This window comes from Protopterus annectens, chromosome 10.part0 (genome assembly GCF_019279795.1).
Source record: "Protopterus annectens isolate FY-2018-M chromosome 10.part0, PAN1.0, whole genome shotgun sequence".
Lineage (NCBI taxonomy): Eukaryota > Metazoa > Chordata > Ceratodontiformes > Protopteridae > Protopterus > Protopterus annectens.
The window spans coordinates 150,115,048-150,136,218 of NC_056744.1; the positions used below are offsets into that span (position 1 = coordinate 150,115,048).

A 21,171-nucleotide genomic window follows, 5' to 3' on the forward strand; every position below is an offset into this window, starting at 1 on the left:
TTTGTGTGGGCTTCTGCATATGTATATGTGTGTGTGAATATGTTACATAAATATAATATATACACACACACGCACATACTTATACATTAAAACATGAAAGATACGGAAGCTTGGAATGTAGAAAATCACAATGTTGGCTCTATAAGAGTATTTTTTAAATACTCAAACCAACATGGACATATTTACAGGGGGCTTCACTCCACTTACTCCCGTCTTAATTTGCCAACTCTATACCTGCACACAGTGAGGATAAAGGAAGATCTTTCTGTTACAATTCACAACAGTCTTGCACAAACAGTGTACATCTCTCTTCCTGTTTCATTGCATTAGAAAAAGGAGGCTATCCTTTGCTCCCACTATGGTGTAAACATGCAGTTAGCATATATTAGTAAGGGCTTTAGTGTACAGAGGATGTGTGCCCCATAGTTGCTCATTGGTTTATTTTGTGTGGACAAGTTTTTATTCTATGGGGTTGAAAATGGGGCACTGGTAGCAGGTTTGATCTTTTGCTTAGCCACTTTGATGCACCTAATAGAGCACTTTGATGAAACAGGATTAGATGAGTGTCAGTCAAGATACTGGGAGTCAGTAGTGCAGATCAACAAACCCTGAATAACTCATATACACACACAAAAGCATGTGTGTTCACAAATGGCAGACCCTTAAAACACATATCTGGTGCACTGATGTGTGTGTGTGTGTGTGTGTGTGTGTGTGTGTGTGTGTGTGTGTGTGTGTGTGTGTGTGTGTGTTTTGCTTAGCTATAATCTTTGGCATTTCATGAAAACTACTAAATGGGCAATAATCCCACTATATTTATGCTGTACACTAAAAGCTACAGTTCACACTGCACATGCAAAACACAGACATACACATGACCCCCAGATTATCCGGTAGGCACTCATCCTGATGCTCATTCTGTAAACATACAGTTCAAGGCATTTCATTTATCACTTACCACACCTCCATATTAACAAGTCTATAAAATGCAGCTGCTTTCAGGAACACTGTTTAGACAAAGGTCATGCTACTCTTGGGTCGTCCTGGGATTTGCCTGCTATGAGTCAGGGTGCGTAAACAATTTGTGAGATATTTCTGAACTATGAAAGCTGCAGGTATTCAGAATCAGTTTCTACAGAAACAAAACAATGCTGTCTTGGCATCAGATCTGGAGGATGGCAACTGGGAGAGTAGTGGAGGAGAATGGTCACCAATTATGAAATCCACATTATACTTATTATTTTATGAAAGCCTTGAAGAAGGACATGGAATATCAGTGGTGGTCAGCCCAACCAGTCTCTGCCCAACACTGTAAACCAATGGTTTGGCTATTTGAATCTGATAGCTGACTACTAAGGTATACAAACTAAATGCTTTAGTGTAAAAATAGATACAAGATCCAATGATAATGGGAAACATTTTCTCTTAAAGTATAATGAATTAGTCAAGCAGTTACTTGTTGTTAGAAAATAAATTATGTAGATAAGGGCAGAGATATTTCTACGTGGGATAGCTGACTTTAGATGAATTATGTAGAAAAGGGCAGAGATATTTCTAGGTGGGATAGCTGACTTTAGATGAATTATGTAGATAAGGCAGAGATATTTCTATGTAGGATAGCTGACTTTAAATGCTAATGTTGGATGTGTTTGACCAGCCTTCCTCTTTTTTTGTCACACTAGTAGGAAACTTCTCTGTAGTCTTACCATTCAGTGGCTTAGTCCTAGCACTGATGCTTTGGCTCATAAAAGGTTATTGTTTTAAGTTTTCAGGTCTGTAAATAAAAAGTAGTAGCGGGCAAGCCAAAACTGCTATGAATTAGGCTTACAAAGTAAGTCTGTCTTTAACTTCCTTGTACTTATAGCTGAAAATCAAGGTCATGTGAAGTCAATTGTAGTGCGATTATGCACTTTGATCAGACAAGTTATTTTGTGCAGTTGCAATAATGTACAGCTGCTAACATGCTATAAATCAGGTTCATTCTTTGTTTTGCAGTCAGCTCAGGCCACTAATTTAGCTATCAGTTATCTCAGAGCAAAAATGTTTGCCATGAAAAACAATATGAGGGAGCAGTCTTGCTGACAAAATTGATGACAGAATTTTATACATACATATGTTTGAAATTATTCCAAATAAACATTTGCAGTGTTATTATTTATATCATGTGAAATGGCAGTATAAGCCATTACATATACAAATGTACAAATGTGTCATGTTGAAGAGGCTTTAAATGTCCCGAGAAATACACAGAATAGTATTTTAGAAATGAGGTACTTCCATACCTATATGTTACTAAGTTCTAAGAATTATAATTTTCTGTATATTAATTATGTTATCTGAAGTTTTAATCATTATTTATACAGGTGATAATGGTCCATGGGAACAGAAATGTGAATTTTCAGGAAGTGTTGGCCCATTCCTTGGAACATGGCAGTCAGAGCAAGGTAATGTCTGCTTACAGTACATTTTTACAGAGCATCTGATGTTTACCTTGTTTTTGTTATATTCCATTCTTTGAAGTGCTAAAATGTAGTACTTGTATAAGAGGTTTTTTTTCATGTTGGTTAGCGGACCGGAGTTCCGCTGTGGCGACCCCTAACCGGGAAAAGCCGAAAGACATTAGTTTAGTCTCCTGCATCTTTACATTGGAGTGAGTATTTTCTGCAGAATATACACAGAACTGTACATTGTGTTGGCATCTTTTTAAGTCTTTGGCATTTTTACTTTTCATATTTTTAATATGGTTTTGTTCCTGTTCATCATCTTCCTCTGTTCATTGTTGTTGCTATCTTCACATATCAGTTCTGACTGTCCATTAGTCTGCACTTTGAACGTGAATACATTTACTTTTGGTGGTGAGAAAACTAATAAGAATAGTCAGCAGTGAGGCAAGTCACACACAATTACTAGGAGCTGATGACCAGTCCAGACTAGATTGATGCATAGAATGCTTCACACCCGGAGGCAGACTGAGTAAAATCATTACATAAGGCTTGCCTCTGCTAGAGAATGCTAATTACAGATTAATACATGAGATACTTAATCAGTTAACATTTTGTATAGCCCACTAATCAGAACAGAACATTCCCTCATTTCTAAAATTAGCTTAAGAAGAAAAATAGGTTAATATTTAAGTGGATTCTTGTATCTCAGAGATTACAGACATACAAAACTATAGGGCTCCCAAGTTCTTTTTCTTGGATAGTTATTGTTTTATTATCGTTTATGAACTGTGTGAACTTGCCCCCTTTCCCTCATTCTTGAAATTTCTAAGAATTAAGACAAGGATCGAGGACTTAGACAGAACTACAGAGCTCTCATATTCTTTCTCTTGGAGAGATACCGTTTTATTATTTTTTATGAAATGTGTAAACATGCCCCTTTTCCTCCCTTTCTTGAAAGTGCTAACAATTACGACATGGTGTATTTATTTTTATTACAGATGTAATACAGGTTCACAGAACTGACAGCCACAATTGTTCACAACTCTGAAAGTTTATTTAGTGAATACTATCCTAAAAAACTAAGCATTAATTTTGATTTCACCAAGAAGAACAGAATTATGCAGTAAGGTAACTGTGACTTCTTTAGCATTAACAGAATAACATTTCAGATGCTGTGTTTGTGGGTAACATGTTATGTCAGACAAGAAAGCATGTTTTTACAAACCACCATATGGTTGCATTTTTATAGAAATTTTCAAATAAAAAAGTGAATACGACATGGCAAAAAAACAGCCAACAATAAAATCAAAAAACTTGTCATCTGGGATCCAATGGCAAACCACCAATGATAGCTGAAAATGAGTTTAATAAACAAAAACAGCACCGTATAAACACACAAATAGCACTGGATCAAGGATTGAGTGCTTTTGTGTCCTCAAAGTTTTAAAACAAGAATCAAAGAAGTTTTGTCATCATCCACAGTAAATACTCTCAATAATAACTACCTTGTTCATCTTAATTAGTTAATTGGTTAAATAACAATAACCTTAAAAACACACAAAAAATCCATGTTAATACTGCAAATATATGAATAATGCATTTGAAAATAAATACTCAAAAATACATCAAAAAGAAATAACAATCATATTATAACTTGGCTGCTCTAAATTTTAACATGGGAATAATTGAAACAGATTCATTCAAGCCAGGTTGAATTGTCACCTGCAATCTGAGCTGCCAAAGTAACTCTTTGTATTCTAACCCCCTTTATCAGGCTTAGAAATATGTATTGTTTTATATATGTCAAGTTCCTACAATATCTTATTTTCTTTCACTGTAAGGTTACTGTAATAGCCCTTGCTATGACAGGCATGTGAAGTTGATTTATGAAAGTCTGGTCGATTTAAAGCAAGAGCCATTACAGTAACCTTACTTACTTATTGCAAGAACTTACCACAGATAGAACATCACATACTTCTAAGCCTGATAAAGGGGCAGGTACTATAATAATGAATTATTTTGATTATTCCAACAAGAATCTTTCCTTTCCACCTTCACCCCCCCCCCAGCTCATCCCCCTCACCGATTCTGACAAATATGGATGGACAGTTTCCTACCATTTATCCTGCCAATCTGGATGATATTGGCATCCTGAGACAGTGTAGTAACTGTCTCATGTACACAGACAACCCTCTCTCACTACCACCTAGGAGCACAAATTGTGAGAGATGCAATTGAACTAAAAACCTGGAGTCTATGCTCTCTCCCTCACAAGCTAGTATACCTGGCACTGAGAAGGTTGTCTGCACAAACACCTGACCTCAAACATCACCCAAACCAACACACCCACATATGCGGAAATTCTTAACAAAAAACATACCTAAACAAAAGAGACCTCTGATACAAAAACACACACAAACTCCACAGCCTACCACACCACACACCACACATAGTCCACACATCTGTGTCTCACAGCCACTAAGGCCTAACCATAAACTCAACATATTAGTCATAGGAGACACCATTGTGAGACACACAGATGTACCCCTCACCAGGCTGAATAAGGAGACAGTCACAGCAAGTTTTCAGGTGACAGAATCTGCTACATCATCCATGCACTCAAATCCCTCAACAAGTACTGCTATAACTCTGTCATAGTACATGTTGGCATGAATGACCTGAGACATACCTCTCTGGACTGTATGAACAGAGACATGATCGAGCTCACTGAATATGTGTTCCAGGCAGGTAGGTCACTAGCCTTAAGCAGCATTCTAATGTCACCCAGAATGATGCCTTAATACAAACAAAAAATGATTGACATTAACAATTGGCTTAGTTTCTGGTGTCATTCTAAGGGTATCCAGAACCTGTCGGCCTGGGGAAGACATGACTGACAGACCACAATGCTTTGCCAAAGATGACCTGCATCTGTTTCCTTTGTTCTTCAGGCTCCTGGCAAAGGTTCTTGCCTCCCCCATAGTGCCTTTTTTAGGCAATGTCTTGAGGTAAAAACTACCAACATGAGATTCTCATCTAAACACAAATTAAAAGTCATGCTAGGAATGCTAGGAGTCTCAACATGAAACTGCACTCATTGCAAGCATTCTTAACCCTGGAAGATGCTGACATTTGAGCAGTCATAGAAACCTGGTTCAAAGCTGTGGAGAGCACCCCCTTCCTTACCTGGTTACTCATCCTATCATACATACAGACCCCAAATTGAGGGCAGCAAGGCCAAAGGAGGTGGTGTTTCACTATATATTAAAGATATACACACCTCCAGACTCAGCAAACAGTATGACACACAGGAGATGCTCAAGGTGAAGTTAACAATTGACAAGACCCCTAGTCAAATCATAGTTAGCTACAGGATCCCAACTTTGACTCAGGTTGCCCATGCTACCTATCTGAACCTCCTTGAATCTATTAAGATTCAACCCTATACCCTGATCCTGGATGATTTTAACTACCCATCCATTTATTGGAATAACTACTCGAGCCAGAACACAGACGCTCAAAGATTCCTTGACTTTGCCAGTGCCAGTGCCTTGGACCAGCTGGTTGACACACCCACAACAGGTGACAACATCTTAGACCTGGTACTAACAAACACAGGAAACCACTGTCCCCACAGTGTCATCATCCCTGGTAAGATCAGACCACAATGCAGTAACCTTCAAAGTTACCATCTCCCCTGCCCCCCAGCTAGGGTGAAACAAAAAAAACTTCTCCAAAGCTGATTACAACCTCCTGAGGTAAGGTCTAAACAGCTTCACAGCCCCCTTCCAAACAGTAAGAACTAGCACTAATGTCCAAACCTTCACCAAAGTACTATATGGCCATTTATATAAATTAATGGCTTCAGCAATACCTGATAGGACAAAATCCTCCTCCTCAAGGAAGAGTAAACCTGTCTGGTGAACATCGGCTGTAAATAAATCCTACAGCAAAAGGAAATAAATTGCTATTCAGGACTAAGAAGGAACAGGTGCCAAATTGGAAGCAATCTCTCCTTGTCCTAAACAGGCAAATTATGGTATTAGTGAAGTTTCCCAAAGCTAACTTTGAGTCCAAATTGGCCACATCTACTAAAGACAATCATAAGGCCTTCTTCAAATACATTCACAGTCTAAGGGGAAACACCCAAATCTACAAAGAACTGATGGTCAAGGACACCACATACACAAATGCCATGGATATAGCCAACCTGCTGGCAGACAGGTTCAGTGAAAGCTTCAATGCTCTGTCCACCCCCATCAGTAATTCAGGATATCCCCAGCACCTGCCCCCACCCCTTACCTCTAGGGAACAAGTCATTACTACCCTCTGAAAGGCTAAAATTCCAGCTTCCATGGGACCAATAACATTCCAGGCTGCATCCTGCATCAACTCAGACAGGAACTTGCAGCACCACTAGGCACCCTATTCCCCTATGAGTGCCAATTTCATCCCAGGTGAGTGGAGGATGGCCACCGTCATCCCTTTGCACAAAGGTGGAGCATTCACTGATCCAGGCAATTATAGACCCATCAGCCTAACTAGCCTGATTTACAAGGCCATGGACACATTATCATGGACCACATTAATAAGAACATCGGCAACCTCCAAATGTTTGATCCCACACAATTTGGTTTTGTCAAGGGGAGATCATGCCTGTTAAACTTGGTGGACTTCTTTGAGTCAGTCACCAAAGCCATGGATGAGGGGAAGATGGTGTATGCTGCCTACCTTGACCTGGCCAAGGCCTTCAACACTATTCCCCACTCAGACATAATAGATAAACTATCCCAGGTTGGTGTAAATCTTTATGTGACCAGATGGGTAGCTAATGGGCTGACGGATAGAACTCACTCAGTCAAAGTAGGGGAAGGTACCTCAAGTAGTAGACCTGTAATGAGTGGCGTACCCCATGGATCAGTCTTGGGGCCCCGATGTTTAGAATATACTTCTCCGAGTTGCAAGCCAAAACCAGAGGTCTATGGCTGATCAAGTTTGCAGATAACTGCAAGCTGTGTGCTGTCATCAACTCTCCTAGTGATGTAGACATATTACAAGAGGATCTCACCCAGACAAATGACTGATGCCAGAAACACGACCTCAAATTAAATGCCAAAAAATGCATCATCATCCCTTTTGGGGACAGTGATGGTGCCACAAATTATCACATTAATAATGCCCTAAGCACACAAGAAGTTGTGAGGGACCTGGAAACCCAAGTTGACAACAATAGAACTTTTAACAAACAATAGAAACCTCTAACTTTTGACCACCATGTTCCGTCCATTGTACGGAGAGCTTGCTACATGGCTCACCTCATTAGTAAGGGTGCTTCTTCCAGGAACAAGGAAATCATAACTTCCCTATATTCCTCCCTTATCAGGTCCCTCATCAAGTAAAACTCCACTTTCAGCATGTACCTTGCAAAGCACATGCAGCAGCTAGAGAGACCAAAGAGGTTCCTGACCAGGAGAATCTAGGGCTTCAAAAATCTGTCCTACACAGATAGGCTAAAAGCCCTGTCCCCTACCCTTTCTCATGCAGACCCCTCAGAGGTGATCTATGTCTGGCATACAGAGCAATCTCTAATCCCACATTGATGAAATTGCTGCATATCTGCAAGCCAAACTCCACTTGTGTGACCTGCATGCAAAACATCAACTTGTTCTGCAACATCAATAGGACTTGCTGGTAAGACAGATTTGTCTCTCAGCGAGTCCCTCATCTGTGGAATAGACTCCCTCTTCACATCAAGCAGAGTACTTCATTATCCCTCTTAAGATGAACCTGGATGACTGGATGGGAAATAGAAAGTACACCCCTGGGATTCCACCTGTCCCTGCTGGACAGGGGCATCAGGTGCTGACTTGTGGGAACATAGGCTAATTTATTGGCTAGGCTTATAAGGGCCTCAGGGCCAGTAACCTAGTAACTTGCTATAATTCTATGATCCTGTAAGACTCCAAGCCTGCATAAACTACAAGCACTTTTGTTGATTTCCTACTGGGTCAAGAAAGTAAACCTATATATAAATATATATATATATATATATATAGAGAGAGAGAGAGAGACTTAAATTATTATTTTCACATGTTTTTTTCCATTGGTTAAATTGTTTCTTGAGTGATACTTAAATATACAGTGAATTTATGGGTCTTTATCTTTCCAGATAAGACCCAAAGCCTGCATAAACTTCAGACACTGCTGGTGAATACCCTCCTGGGTGAGGAAAATAAACCTACATTTTTGTCTGTGACTTGCTTAAACTGATAGAACTGCTTTCTGTTTTACCTGCTCCATTTTGTTTTCTGTTTTAAGAAATCTGCTTGTCCTAGTGTTTTTTGCTCTGAGTGAGAGGCAGACACTTAAATTATCTAGGCTGTACATTTCACTTTTTTTTTTTTTGGTTAAATTGTTTCTTGAGTAATACACAGTGAATTTCTGGGTCTTTGTCTTTCATGAAAAGACTCCAAGCCTGCATAAACTACAAGCAGTGTACTTGATCGTCAGCTAGACATTTTTCCTAGCCATCATGCCATTCCTTGATCTGCTTTTTAAACCTGGTGATTTTAAACTGCCCACCTTTACTGTAAACTGAACTGTATAAGCTCCTTTCTACACTATTCTTGATATATTGAATTATTTATTTGCCTTTCCTTGTGCTTATTTTAAAAAAAAGTGCATTCTGCCTCTCATTGTCTGTCTTACTGATTTACTTCCTCAGAATTCATTATCTAACTATCTGTTGGATAAAGTAGTGCATTTTTACACTCTATCATGTACTCTTCTGTGTTTTCATCAACAGATCAGTGGATTTTTCATCTGGTGGCACTGGGTGATATCCTGGTCTGTTTAGACTGGGGAAACACTTGAGATTTCTCCATGTAGTTGTACTGGCTGGAGGGCTTACTAATTAGCTTATCTTGTTTTTAGTGCCTTTATAAATGCTGTACAATTGAGTGGCTCTTGACTCATTTCTACAAAGTGAAGTACGTTTACTGAATAATCACACTTTTATAAGCTGTTTAAAGTACACTGCTGTATTCTTATCTTTAAGTTTGTTTGTTATAGCATTTTATTCAAGACATTCCTTTACTGTGCTTTTATATTAGGAAGACTAGGATTATTTATCTAGTGGTAGTAGGTGTTTACCTGGTCAATCTGAGCTGGGAAGCATACAAAAGGGTTCTAAGTGTAGTCGTTGCATTGGCCAAAAGGCTCAGTTTTCTATATTTCCAGTGCTGGCATAAATTTGGCACATTTGCATGGAGCTATTCACTGTACCAGTGCCATGCACATACACAAACATCTATAAAAATGTCTTATTTTCATTACTGTGAAAGTTTACTTGCTAGGTACCATATTATAGCACCCATGACTATTGCTGCTTAATGAGCATCTGATTTGGTGCTTGGCAGCAACACTGGTTTGGTTAGCTGCAGATCACATCACATAACCACACTTCCCTTATCTGATTACAAATACCCTCCACTCCTATCCTTTCAAATACACATTAGATCCTGCAACCATGGATGAGCACTTTCTTGCTATCTCTGCATCCATCTTGATGAACATGGTTATCCTGAGGCAACAACCGCTTAATTCTGGAACAGACAAATACAGTATGTGAGAGATGTAGTCACACATTGACACTGGATGTTAGACTCTCACATACAGACACAAAAAGCAACAGACAGGTTGTTAGCTACCCACACACATCACTCACTGCACCTATGAAGTAACATACACATAGACCCACATATGTGGAGGTGCTCACATGTAACTTACCCAAACCTCAAAGGCCTTTCAGGCACAGTACTCAGAAACTATGCATGTACATGATCAAGTCAATTCCCATCCCAACACATAAAGCTTCATTTCATTGTGCCTCAGCTACCAAGCCCATAGGGCGAAATGCTCCACGATGCAATATTCTGGTCATAGAAGACTCCATTCTAAGACACACTGATGTCCCTCTTACCAGGCTGTATAAGGGGAAGATTACAGTTAGTTGTCTGTCAGGGATCAGGATTCACCAGATCACACAAGCACTCAGGTCACTAATCCCTAAGTACCAGTATGACTCAGTCATAGCTCCTGTGGGCTTGAATGACCTGAGATGTACTTCCCTGGATTATATAAAGAGAGACATTCTTGAGCAGCATTCTACCATCTCCAAGGATGATGCCACAACACCAGCTGAAAATGATCGACTTTAACTTTGGCTTACTACTGATGTCATTGCAAAGGGGTCCAATACTTGTCAGTCTAAGAGGACATGGTTGACAGGCCACTCTGCTTTGCCAAGGATGGTCTTCACCTGTCACCTGTAGGCTTTCAGATATTTACCAAAACATTATCCACCCCTGTACTGCATTTTTTAGGCAATGCCAAACAGACAAATCTTCCAACATAGCAAAAGATATTCAGGGCAAGCTAAAGGTGTTACAGCTCATTACTAGGAGTCTCAACAAGAAACTGCACTCCTTAGAATCTCTCCTTACCCTGGAGAATGCTGACATCTGTGCAGCTACTGAAACATGATTCAAAGCCACAGAGCACTCCAGCAGTGCATGGCTATATTGCTTTCCATACATTCGAACCACCCATTGAACATGAAAGTGCTAAAGGTGGAGGTGTATCTAGCTATATAAAAGATAAGCAAACCTCAACGCTGGTCAAACAATAAGACATGCTTGAGCTGCTCCATGTCCAACTATCCATGGGAAAACTCCATTACCATATTTTTGCTAGTTACAGGTCCCCCACTATTAATCAGAAAACTCATACATCATACCTGAAGTTACTAGAATCACTCACCATTCACCACAACACAATATTCATGGGTGATTTTAACTACCTCTCCATTAATTGGGAGGCATAACATGACCACTAACATGCAGGCCCAAAGATTTGTTAATTCAAATGCCCTGGAGCAGCTAGTCTGCACTCCCACTAGGGGAACAAATTTCCTAGATCTGATACAAATATGGGAGAGTGCTGAACACCCCCCCCCCCAAGTGTTATGTCCTCACTAGTAAGATCAGATCACAAAGCAATCTCCCTTGAAATAAAGGTAAAACTGGTCCCCCCACCTAACCCCAAAAACTTAAAAATGTTTCTATGGTAGATTAACCCCATTAAGGGATGGCATAGCTAGTTTTCAAGCTCCCCCCCAAATCCAGAAAACACAGAAACCTATGCAGAGGCATACACAAACGCAGTACCAGACCAAAATAAACCAAGGCCAAACTGCAAAAACAAGCCATCCTGGTGGGCCCCTGGTTATTAATACATTGTACAACAAAAAAAAGAAAATCCTGTTGAGAAGTAAGAGGGAATGTGCACAATGGAGAAATAAGTTCCTCATTAGTCTAAACAAGTGAATCAGGTCACTAGTCAAGTCACTGGAAGCAGACTTTGAGGTAAAAATAGCCTCCAAAGCTAAGAATAACCATAAGGCATTTTTCAGTTATGTCAACAATCTTAAGGGCAACACCCAACTTCTTCTTCTTCTTCTTCTTTCGGCTGCTCCCATTAGGGGTCGCCACAGCAGATCAACTGTTTCCATTTCTTCCTGTCCTCTGCATCTTGCTCTGTCACACCAACCACCTGCATGTCCTCTCTCACCACTTCCATAAACCTTATCTTAGGCCTCCCTCTTTTCCTGTTACCTGGCAGCTTCATCCTTGGCATCTTTTTCCCAATATACTGTGCATCCCTCCTCAGCACATGTCCAGACCAATGTAATCTTGCCTCTCTGGCTTTGTCTCCAAACCTTCCAACCTGGGCTGACCCTCTAATATACTTATTCCTAATCCTGTCCATCCTCGTCACACCCAGTGCAAATCTTAACATCTTCAACTCTGCCACGTCAAGCTCTGACTCCTGCCTTTTTGTCAATGCCACTGTCTCCAACCCATATAACATAGCTGGTCTCACTACCCTCTTGTAGACCTTCCCTTTCGCTCTTACTGGTACTCGTCTGTCACAAATCACTCCTGACACTCTTCTCCACCCACTCCATCCTGTCTGTACTCTCTTCTTCACCTCTCTTCCACACTCACCATTACTCTGAACTGTTGATCCCAAGTACTTAAACTCATCTACCTTCCCCACCTCTACTCCCTGTATCCTCACCATTCCTCTATCCTCCCTCTCATTCACACACATATATTCTGTCTTAGCCCTGCTGACCTTCATTCCTCTTCTGTCTAGAGCATATCTCCACCTCTCCAGGGTCTCCTCCGCCTGTTTCCTACTCTCACTACAGATCTCAATGTCATCTGCAAACATCATAGTCCACGGGGACTGCTGTCTGATCTCGTCTGTCAACCTGTCCATCACCATTGCAAATAAGAAAGGGCTCAGAGCTGATCCTTGATATAATCCCACCTCCACCTTAAATGCATCTGTCACTCCCACCGTAGACCTCACCGCTGTCACACTACCCTCGTACATATCCTGTACCACTCTTATATACTTCTGTGAATGTGCGGAATTAGTTGTAGATGGCATCACCTATATTCAGCCAGAAGATATAGCAAATCTGCTAGCTGACAAATTCAGCTGAAATTTCACCTTCACCTTTGTCAAGAGCAGATCATACCTACTGAATTTGGTAGATTTCTTTGAGAAATTCACTAAGGCCATGGATGAGGGTGAAACAGTACATATTGCCTACCTCGACCTGGCCATTGCATTTGACACAATTCCCCACTCAGGTATTATAAGTAAACTCACAAAACTGGCATAAATCCCAACATCACCAGACAGATAGCCAGTAGGTTCACAAATAGGAAACGTGGTTAAAGTAGGTGAATCCAGATCTAGCAAGTGACCATTTACTAGTGGTGTGCCACAGGGCTCAATACTGGGACCACTTCTGTTTGGAATGTACTTCTCTGAAGTCAAGGCAAATCTGGAAGGCCTCTGGATAACAAAGTTTGCCAAAAACCTCAAGCTGGGGGCAATCACTGAGTCCTCCAACAATGTAGATATCCATCAGGAGGGTCTAGATCAGACAAATGATTGATGTCAGAATCATGGCCTGAAACTAAATGGAAAAAATGCATTATAATATCCTTTGGGAAGTCAAATACCCCTGCAATTTACAACATCAACAGCACACCCTTAGAGTGGAGTCAGAGGTGAGAGATCTAGGCACACAGATAGATACTAACTTGAACTTTGACCGCCATGTGTCCAGAGGGGTAAGACAATCCTTTTATGTGTCACAACTTACAAGTAAATGTATGGCATCCAGGTCCAAAGAAATTATAGTCCTGTTGTATTCAGCGATCATTAGACCAATAATCAAGTACAGTGTGCCAACTGGCATATACTTGACTAGGTACTTACAGCAGCTGGAGCGACCTCAGAGGTTCCTCACAAAGAAAATATGGGGTGTAAACAACATAAAGTATGCAGACAGACTAAAAGCCATATCCCTTTACTCCATTTCCTACTAACTATTAAGTGGTAACCTATGCCTGACCTACAAGGCACTCACAAATCCAGCCCTGATGGAGCTGCTACACATCTGCAAGTCAAACAGCATGAGGGTCACCCAATCTAGGGATCTAAACTTAGCCAGCAACTCAAACAAAACATGATAGATAGACAGATATGTGTCTCAGAGATTGCCCCTTCTTTGGAACAGGCTTCTTATTCACATTAAGCAGAGCCATTCCTTGGCCCTCTTCAAATGCAGTTTGTATCAATGGATCTGGAATTGCAAATTCACATTTGGGGTAGTGCCTATGTTGGGTCTATATTATATCATTGAACCATTACTTCGACGAATGACATTCACTGGAAATGCCATTCATCAAGACCCCCCCCACCTCATTATTATATATAGCTACTCCGAGATTGCACTACAGTGGGGAAAGGGAAAATTTTCCAATCCCTACCATAATGCAATTTCAGTAAGAACAGTTAGAAAAATAGCATGTTATACAAATTGCCGTTCGATGAACTGTTTTTTTGATAATATAATAGGGATCCACCTATGTCCCTTATGGACAGGGATGACCTGTAAGATACTCAATGCACAAGCATAAATCCATGCCATCCTGTTGTCCCTAGGGGCTACATATTGGGTAAACTTGGGTTCTATTGGCTAAGCTTGTATGGGCCCTTAGGCCATTAGTCTAGTAATCTCCTATGGACCTATGAACTTATAAAATGTTGAGATTTTACAGGTGATACTTATATACAAGTTTCTCTTAATCAGATTAATATAGCTTACAGACAGATTGATATGTTCCTAAAAGATTGTTTATTGTGGGGTACCATTACCCTGGGTATATTTAATTTGTGCATGTCCCTAAAACAATGGTTCCTACAGTTTTTGGCTTGCCCAAAGTTCATAAGGACACTTTAGATCCTTGATTTAGACCCACAGTGGTAACACATACCCCTGTCAACTTTTATTGACAGAAAATTTAAATCCATTTTTCAGATTTCCTCACATTTAGTTAAAGATTCTTGGGACCATCTTGGCAGATTAACCTGTGATCTATGGAGTATTGATTTAATATTAGTCACTGTGGATGTTGTGGACCTTTTTGCCTGCATTCCAGAACATGATGGTAATGATTTTTTTTCATGAAGCAATTATTGGCTACAACTTTCTGTCCAATAATGAGTTGAATTTGATTATGGATTTGTTGAACATAATGTTGGACAATAATATTATTTATTTTGAAGGGGAGTATTATAAGCAAATCAAATGGGCTGCAATGGGGGTGGACTGTGCCCCTGTGTTTGCAAACTTGGTTTTGGCAATTTGGGAGAACAAATATTTTTCAAATGTCCATTTTTAGTTATTCTACATTATATTTACAATACCTGGATGATATTTTCACCCTTTGTTCAGATTCTAAAAAATCAGTTGAAAGAATTTGTAAAGTATTTGCATGGATCTTCAACTTTTTTGAAATTCACTTATAAATTCAGTAATGAAAAGATGGATTGTTTCAAATTAAATAAAGAAACTGGAAAATATGGTGAAGGCTATCAGTTTGGAGGTGGCCTCTGGTTAGAATATAAAATATAAACCGTTTTTGGGTTGTGGTAGCCCTTTGGTGGGGTCTTCAGCATCAAATAATGTTAATTTTGATAAAGAAGACAACAATGTTTATGAAAGGAACATGATAAAGATACAGAAATTGTGATCAATAACTGGAACATTTTCAAAATCAGTGATGATTTTGTACAGTTGTGACCAAAACGGTGGTCAACTTGAAATAGCACTTTAAAACAGCAGATTTTAATAATAATGAAGTTAAGAATGGGACGAGAATGTGTGGCTCCTGCAATCAATGTGCTTATATATTTGATGAAATTGATTTGATTTTAAAGAACATCTGTGGGAGCAGGATCTCTTTCTTTTCTGGCTCTTGCTAGACTAAAGGAATAATTTATTTAGCCATTTATTCAAGCTAACCTTCTATGTTGGAAAGTCTGAGAGAGTTTTCAGGAGACATATTTATGAACATTTACATGATATTAAAAGGCTAACCCAAATAACGCTTTGTATAAGTATTTATTGAACTGCCCCCAGTTTAAGAGCTTCATATTTGCTATTCTGTAAAAGTGGATTTCAATCTGAGGGGGTTCCTGGGAAACTTGGTTAGAATACAAATAGTTACTTTGGCAGCTCAGATTGCAGGTGACAATTCGACATTGCTAGAATGAATCTGTTTCAATTACTCCTGTGTTAAAACTTAAGGTATCCAAGTTAAACTATGATTATTATTTCTTTTTGATGAATAGTTTTAAGTATTTACTTTCAAATTTATTATTATTAATATATTGGCACAGTGTCAACATGGATTTTTTTATGTGTTTTTAAGGTTGTTGTTATTTAACCAATTAAGATGGAAAGGGTGGTTGTTATTGAGAGTATTTATTATGGATGATGATGTCATTTCCTTGATTCTCATTTTAAAAATTTGAGGAGACGAAAGCACTCAATCCTTGATCCAGTGTTATTTTTATGTTTATACGGTGCTGTTTTTATTTATTAAACTCGTTTTTAACTATTATTGGTGGTTTTCCATTGGGTCCCAGATGACACATTTTTTTTTGTTTTTTAGAAATATTTATTTGGTCCTTTTAGGGACTTTGTGTCCTTAAGGTACTTTTAGGTTATCAGAGTTCTTTTGTGGTGAGAAAGAGTACTGATGGAAAAATGGGAAAAATCAGAGCATAGACTCTGGCTAGACGTCATAAAATTACAGAAGCATTTGTGGTGAGTCTCAGCACCTTATACCAAGTAGAGGAGGATACATATGAGCTTTCAGACATTTAAGTGGTCAAATTACCCCCACATAGGTCTCTTGAGGAATCACTGGATATTATGGACCTAGTGGAATATGTACAGTAGAAATATCACTTTAAAAAAGAAAACAATTTTACAAACTAAATTAAAAAATAAAACACTTTTTATATCAACTCGTACTGCTTATGTACCCTGTCAGATTTTATTAAAAACTTGTTGCCTAAATTTTGAGTCCAGATTCCAAGTGTGTCAATATTATTAGAAGGGTGTAGAAACTGCCTGGATATCCACATCTACAAGCAGTGAATATATGTAGGATAGTTTTACTATAAAGGGACGTTTATAAAACATATAGAATTTTTTCTTTAATTGAGCTTGCCACAATGTATTCAGTAATGACAAGACTTGGCTCTCACTCTTGTATTGTACCTCCTTGCTGGCTTCAAGTTAAGAATTAGTTGCTTTTGAAAAGTTAAGATTTCTAATGACCCTGATAGCACTGAAAAAAGCTTAAAAATAATGTGAACATTTGTGGGGTTACCTTGTATCTTTGATGGGAAAATGTGGATATAAGCACAGTTTATACTTATGTAACTCTGTTAGATACTATGACAACATGAAGTAGGGATTAGAATCTAGAAGTTGAATCAGGAGAGAGTATTAACAGTTTCTAGTGACTATAACTGGAGGTAGAAAAGCCATAGCACTCTGAACTGAGATACTGCTATATGTTGACTTATTGTTTCCTTGGAGATTATTAAAGAAATGCAGCAGGTGACTGTATGATATGTGAACATATCTATTATATACAGTGATGATGCTTTAGCTGTATCTTTAAGAACATTCTGTGTGTCATGTGACATCTGCACCAGTGCAGTTTAGTGAAGGTTGGTGTTGAATGTGCATCATATATAACATTTGTTTATTTAGCTTAATCACACATACTCCTAACTGTACAAATTAACTCTATACCTATGTATCTACATGCTGTCATACTGGGAACATTATGTCAGAAAAAAAGCAATTTTAACAGCAGAGTATGTTTTTTTTTCATGTTACATCAAATTTTGAAATTCATGAAGCTCTAGTCAGTCTATGAAGCCGTCCTCTTCAAATGCATGTCTACAATATGACAATCATACATAATGACAATCTTGTCTCATTTTTTGATGAAAATTAATGTTAAAGTTCTATTTTCAGATTTGCATTAATAATATGTACGCAACTAATGCTACAATCTCAGATCTTTATCTTACAAATGAAAAATTTAATTTTATGATTGCTTAATTTCTACTGCTGACCCATCAATCCTTCAGTTCTGTTTTTTCCTTTCTGGCTCAAAATGTTTTCACTACAGTTACCAGCATGGAAACTTGTCTGAAAACTGGAAATTGTATAGATGTAAGTTGTGTCACGAAACAGAACTTACATACACAGTGGATACATGGTGATCAAAGGACAGTTTATTGTTAACATATGTTCACAGATCTTTCACTATGGAATCAATTTTCAAGGGGGATATTGTGAATGTGATTGTTATAAGGGGAGTCATGCATGTTAAAGACATGATTATACCTTTCTTGACATTTAGTTTTAGTTCTTGGTTTTGACATCAGCTATTTTTGTGGGACAGATCTTGGAGGATCATTTTTTCCTCTGGAGAGTCTATGATGGCATCAAGATTGAAGTCATCTGCAGAACTGATCAGCCATAAACACTATCAGTCAAATCAATGGACTCCATTACATATATATGTATGTTTATATATACACACACACACACACATATATATATATATATATATATATATATATATATATATATATATATATATATATGTGTATATATATACAGAGAGAGAGACATGCACACACATACACACATATATAAGAGCATACAAAATAGAAAACACTGGCAATATGCATATTTCTCCTAATAAATCAGTATGAAAGAGCCCGTTATAGGTATAAGTACTGTTAGCAACTGTATTAACAGAGAATTTGTTATGAATATTTCACTTAGGGTCAGGAAACTCAATGTTCAAAATACTGTTGACATTTTGCAGACTTACCAAAATACTTACCTATTTCATTTGAGACAGTTCTATGTTAATAACTTCTAACAGCACCCCAAGGTAGAACTGAGTAGGAGTTAAGTTCATAGAATCTGTGGGTATAATTGTTAAACATGTGAAGCTGACTGAATGTGTGAAGAGTATGAGAGCATGCTTGGAATGTGTATAAACCCACAAGACTTAGAGAAATTGATTAAATTAAAGCATCATATATTTTAAACAATGGGAGCAGTTGTTGCATTCATGTCTAATCCATTTTTCTTTATCCGAGATGCTAATTGATGACTTTGGAAAATTAAGCTAGGCAAAGACAATTCAAATCTTTCCACATTCAATACCCCTTTGTGGATATACACGTTTCTAAAACAGCCTTTTGAAAAATTACCAAACAAACAAATATTTAAAGAACGCCAAGGAGGAGGAAGAGTCAGTATAATTGTTGATCGTGTAGTACGGGAGGTAGCAAGCAGGAGCATGATTCACTGCTTCTCAAGGTGTTGAATAGACTAAGGTAGAAAGGCTTGAAACTAAACAGAAATAAGTGACATATCTGGGTATTTATTGTTATGGATATGGGACATATTTTCACTTCTGAACATCTCAAACTATAATCTAATAAATACACTGCCAATGTAAATTTACAGAAACCTTGTGTATTCTTTGTATGCTGTAATATTTTGCCAGGTTCATTCCAGACATGTCAGTTTAGGGAGTGCCTCTAAGAAACATATTGGAGTATGAAATTATTTTCTTTAGGTCAGAGGAAAAAACAAAAGATTTAAGATGGTAAAAAATGTAGACAGTGAGGCACCTGATCTATAGTTCTGCGATGTGTCACAACCACTTATACTTCTCTGCTAATCCAACAGGATGCAGGAAGAAAAAACATACTGTGTGAGTCAAAGGCTTTGTCTGATCCTCAAATGCTGTGCCATAATAGGGAAGATAATTTTAACCATAGTATTTGACTGTCAGGCATTTCATAATACTATCTGTGGTAAATTGTTTATAGTGGAATTGTATCACAAATTACCACAGAGCAAATTCAGAAATGCTTCTCATAAGACACTGGCTAGTATTCAAAGAATGTAATGAGTAGAAGCCAGGCAAAGTAACGTATGTAGCTCAGACATTTAGCAGAGTATGGACTGCGGTGGTGGTGCTGCGGTATGTTGTCGCCTCACAGTAAGACATTGTCCTGTGTGATTCTCAGCTAGAGCGTCTTTTGTGTGGAGACATGCGTGAATGGGCGTACCTTCGTTGAAGGTTGAGCATCAGAGTTGGCAACTCAGCATGTAAAAATCTACTGCCAATCATTACCAGACCGGAGTTCCGCTGTGGCGACCCCTAACCGGGAAAAGCCGAAAGACACAACAACTCCCAGGAATGTAAAGATGACTTGTTAGAAAATGTGTGGAAGATCTGTTAGTTTTTTTCACAATTGCCTGTATCACTCAGAAGATAGAAGAACTAAGAATTTGTACAAGAGAGGACAGAGAAATACAATTATTGAGAGACATAGTAATGAATAGCCAGTCAAACAATATTAAGTTAGTGCATCCAGACTTTAGAATAGTCCCTGCATTGCAATGAACTTTCACTTGTCCAAGGCTTAATGCTCAAAGGTGACAGTGTTATCAGTCCTTCTCACCATTGAGTGATATTTAGAAATCACTAAGTGTAAGGAAAGAGCATGTAGTGTTCTAAAAAGATTGAGGGAATGACTTAAAGGTATGAGGTTTGTATTATGTTCAAAAATCAAAATAAGAGGAAGGAGATGGTGTCACACAAAATAACATCTCTTCCATGGATGAAAGTGGGAGCAGAGATACTTCGTTATAAAGATGTGTGCTACATTCTTTGAGATGATTATTATTTAAAGTGCTCAGTCAGTACTGCTGCATGGTGCTACTGGTCATAGTCATGGTATTGCCACAGTATTATCTTTGCTAAACAATAGTATAGCAGATGAGGTAATATTAGAACATGGACCACAGAATTTAGGCCAATTATTCTGTTCTTTTGAGGGAGAATGTACTTCTGTGAAGCAGTAGAAACTTAAGCACACAACTTCTAGTCTCAATATCTGCAAAAGTATTGGGAAGTAAAATGTGTGGTTCAGACTATATGAATAATATAAAAAGTGTGACCATTCTGAAAACTTAAATTGCTGTTATTTAATTCTGGAGTATATAAATGCAACTTTGCTCTCTGTAGGCTTTTCATCAGCACAGCTGCTAAAGGGTAGATGTCTCAAAGCTAAGCTACATACAACATATTCTTTGTTAGTCCCTCAGAATGAAAGAAAGCTACAGGATTACTAAAATAAACTAGTATACATGTAAATTCTTGAGCCAGTCTGT

At 38.4% G+C, this 21,171-nt stretch overlaps 1 protein-coding gene across 2 annotated transcripts in view; it reads left to right on the forward strand.

Annotated features, from left to right (window-relative positions):
• The window catches only part of ARSG (arylsulfatase G), a 1,771,349-nt gene that overhangs the window by 872,814 nt on the left and 877,364 nt on the right, over positions 1–21,171 (forward strand). For both annotated transcript variants that reach the window (XM_044085120.1, XM_044085118.1), the window contains exon 8: positions 2,364–2,444. In XM_044085120.1, the coding sequence (XP_043941055.1) occupies positions 2,364–2,444 (81 nt within the window). The remainder of the gene's footprint in view (positions 1–2,363; positions 2,445–21,171) is intronic.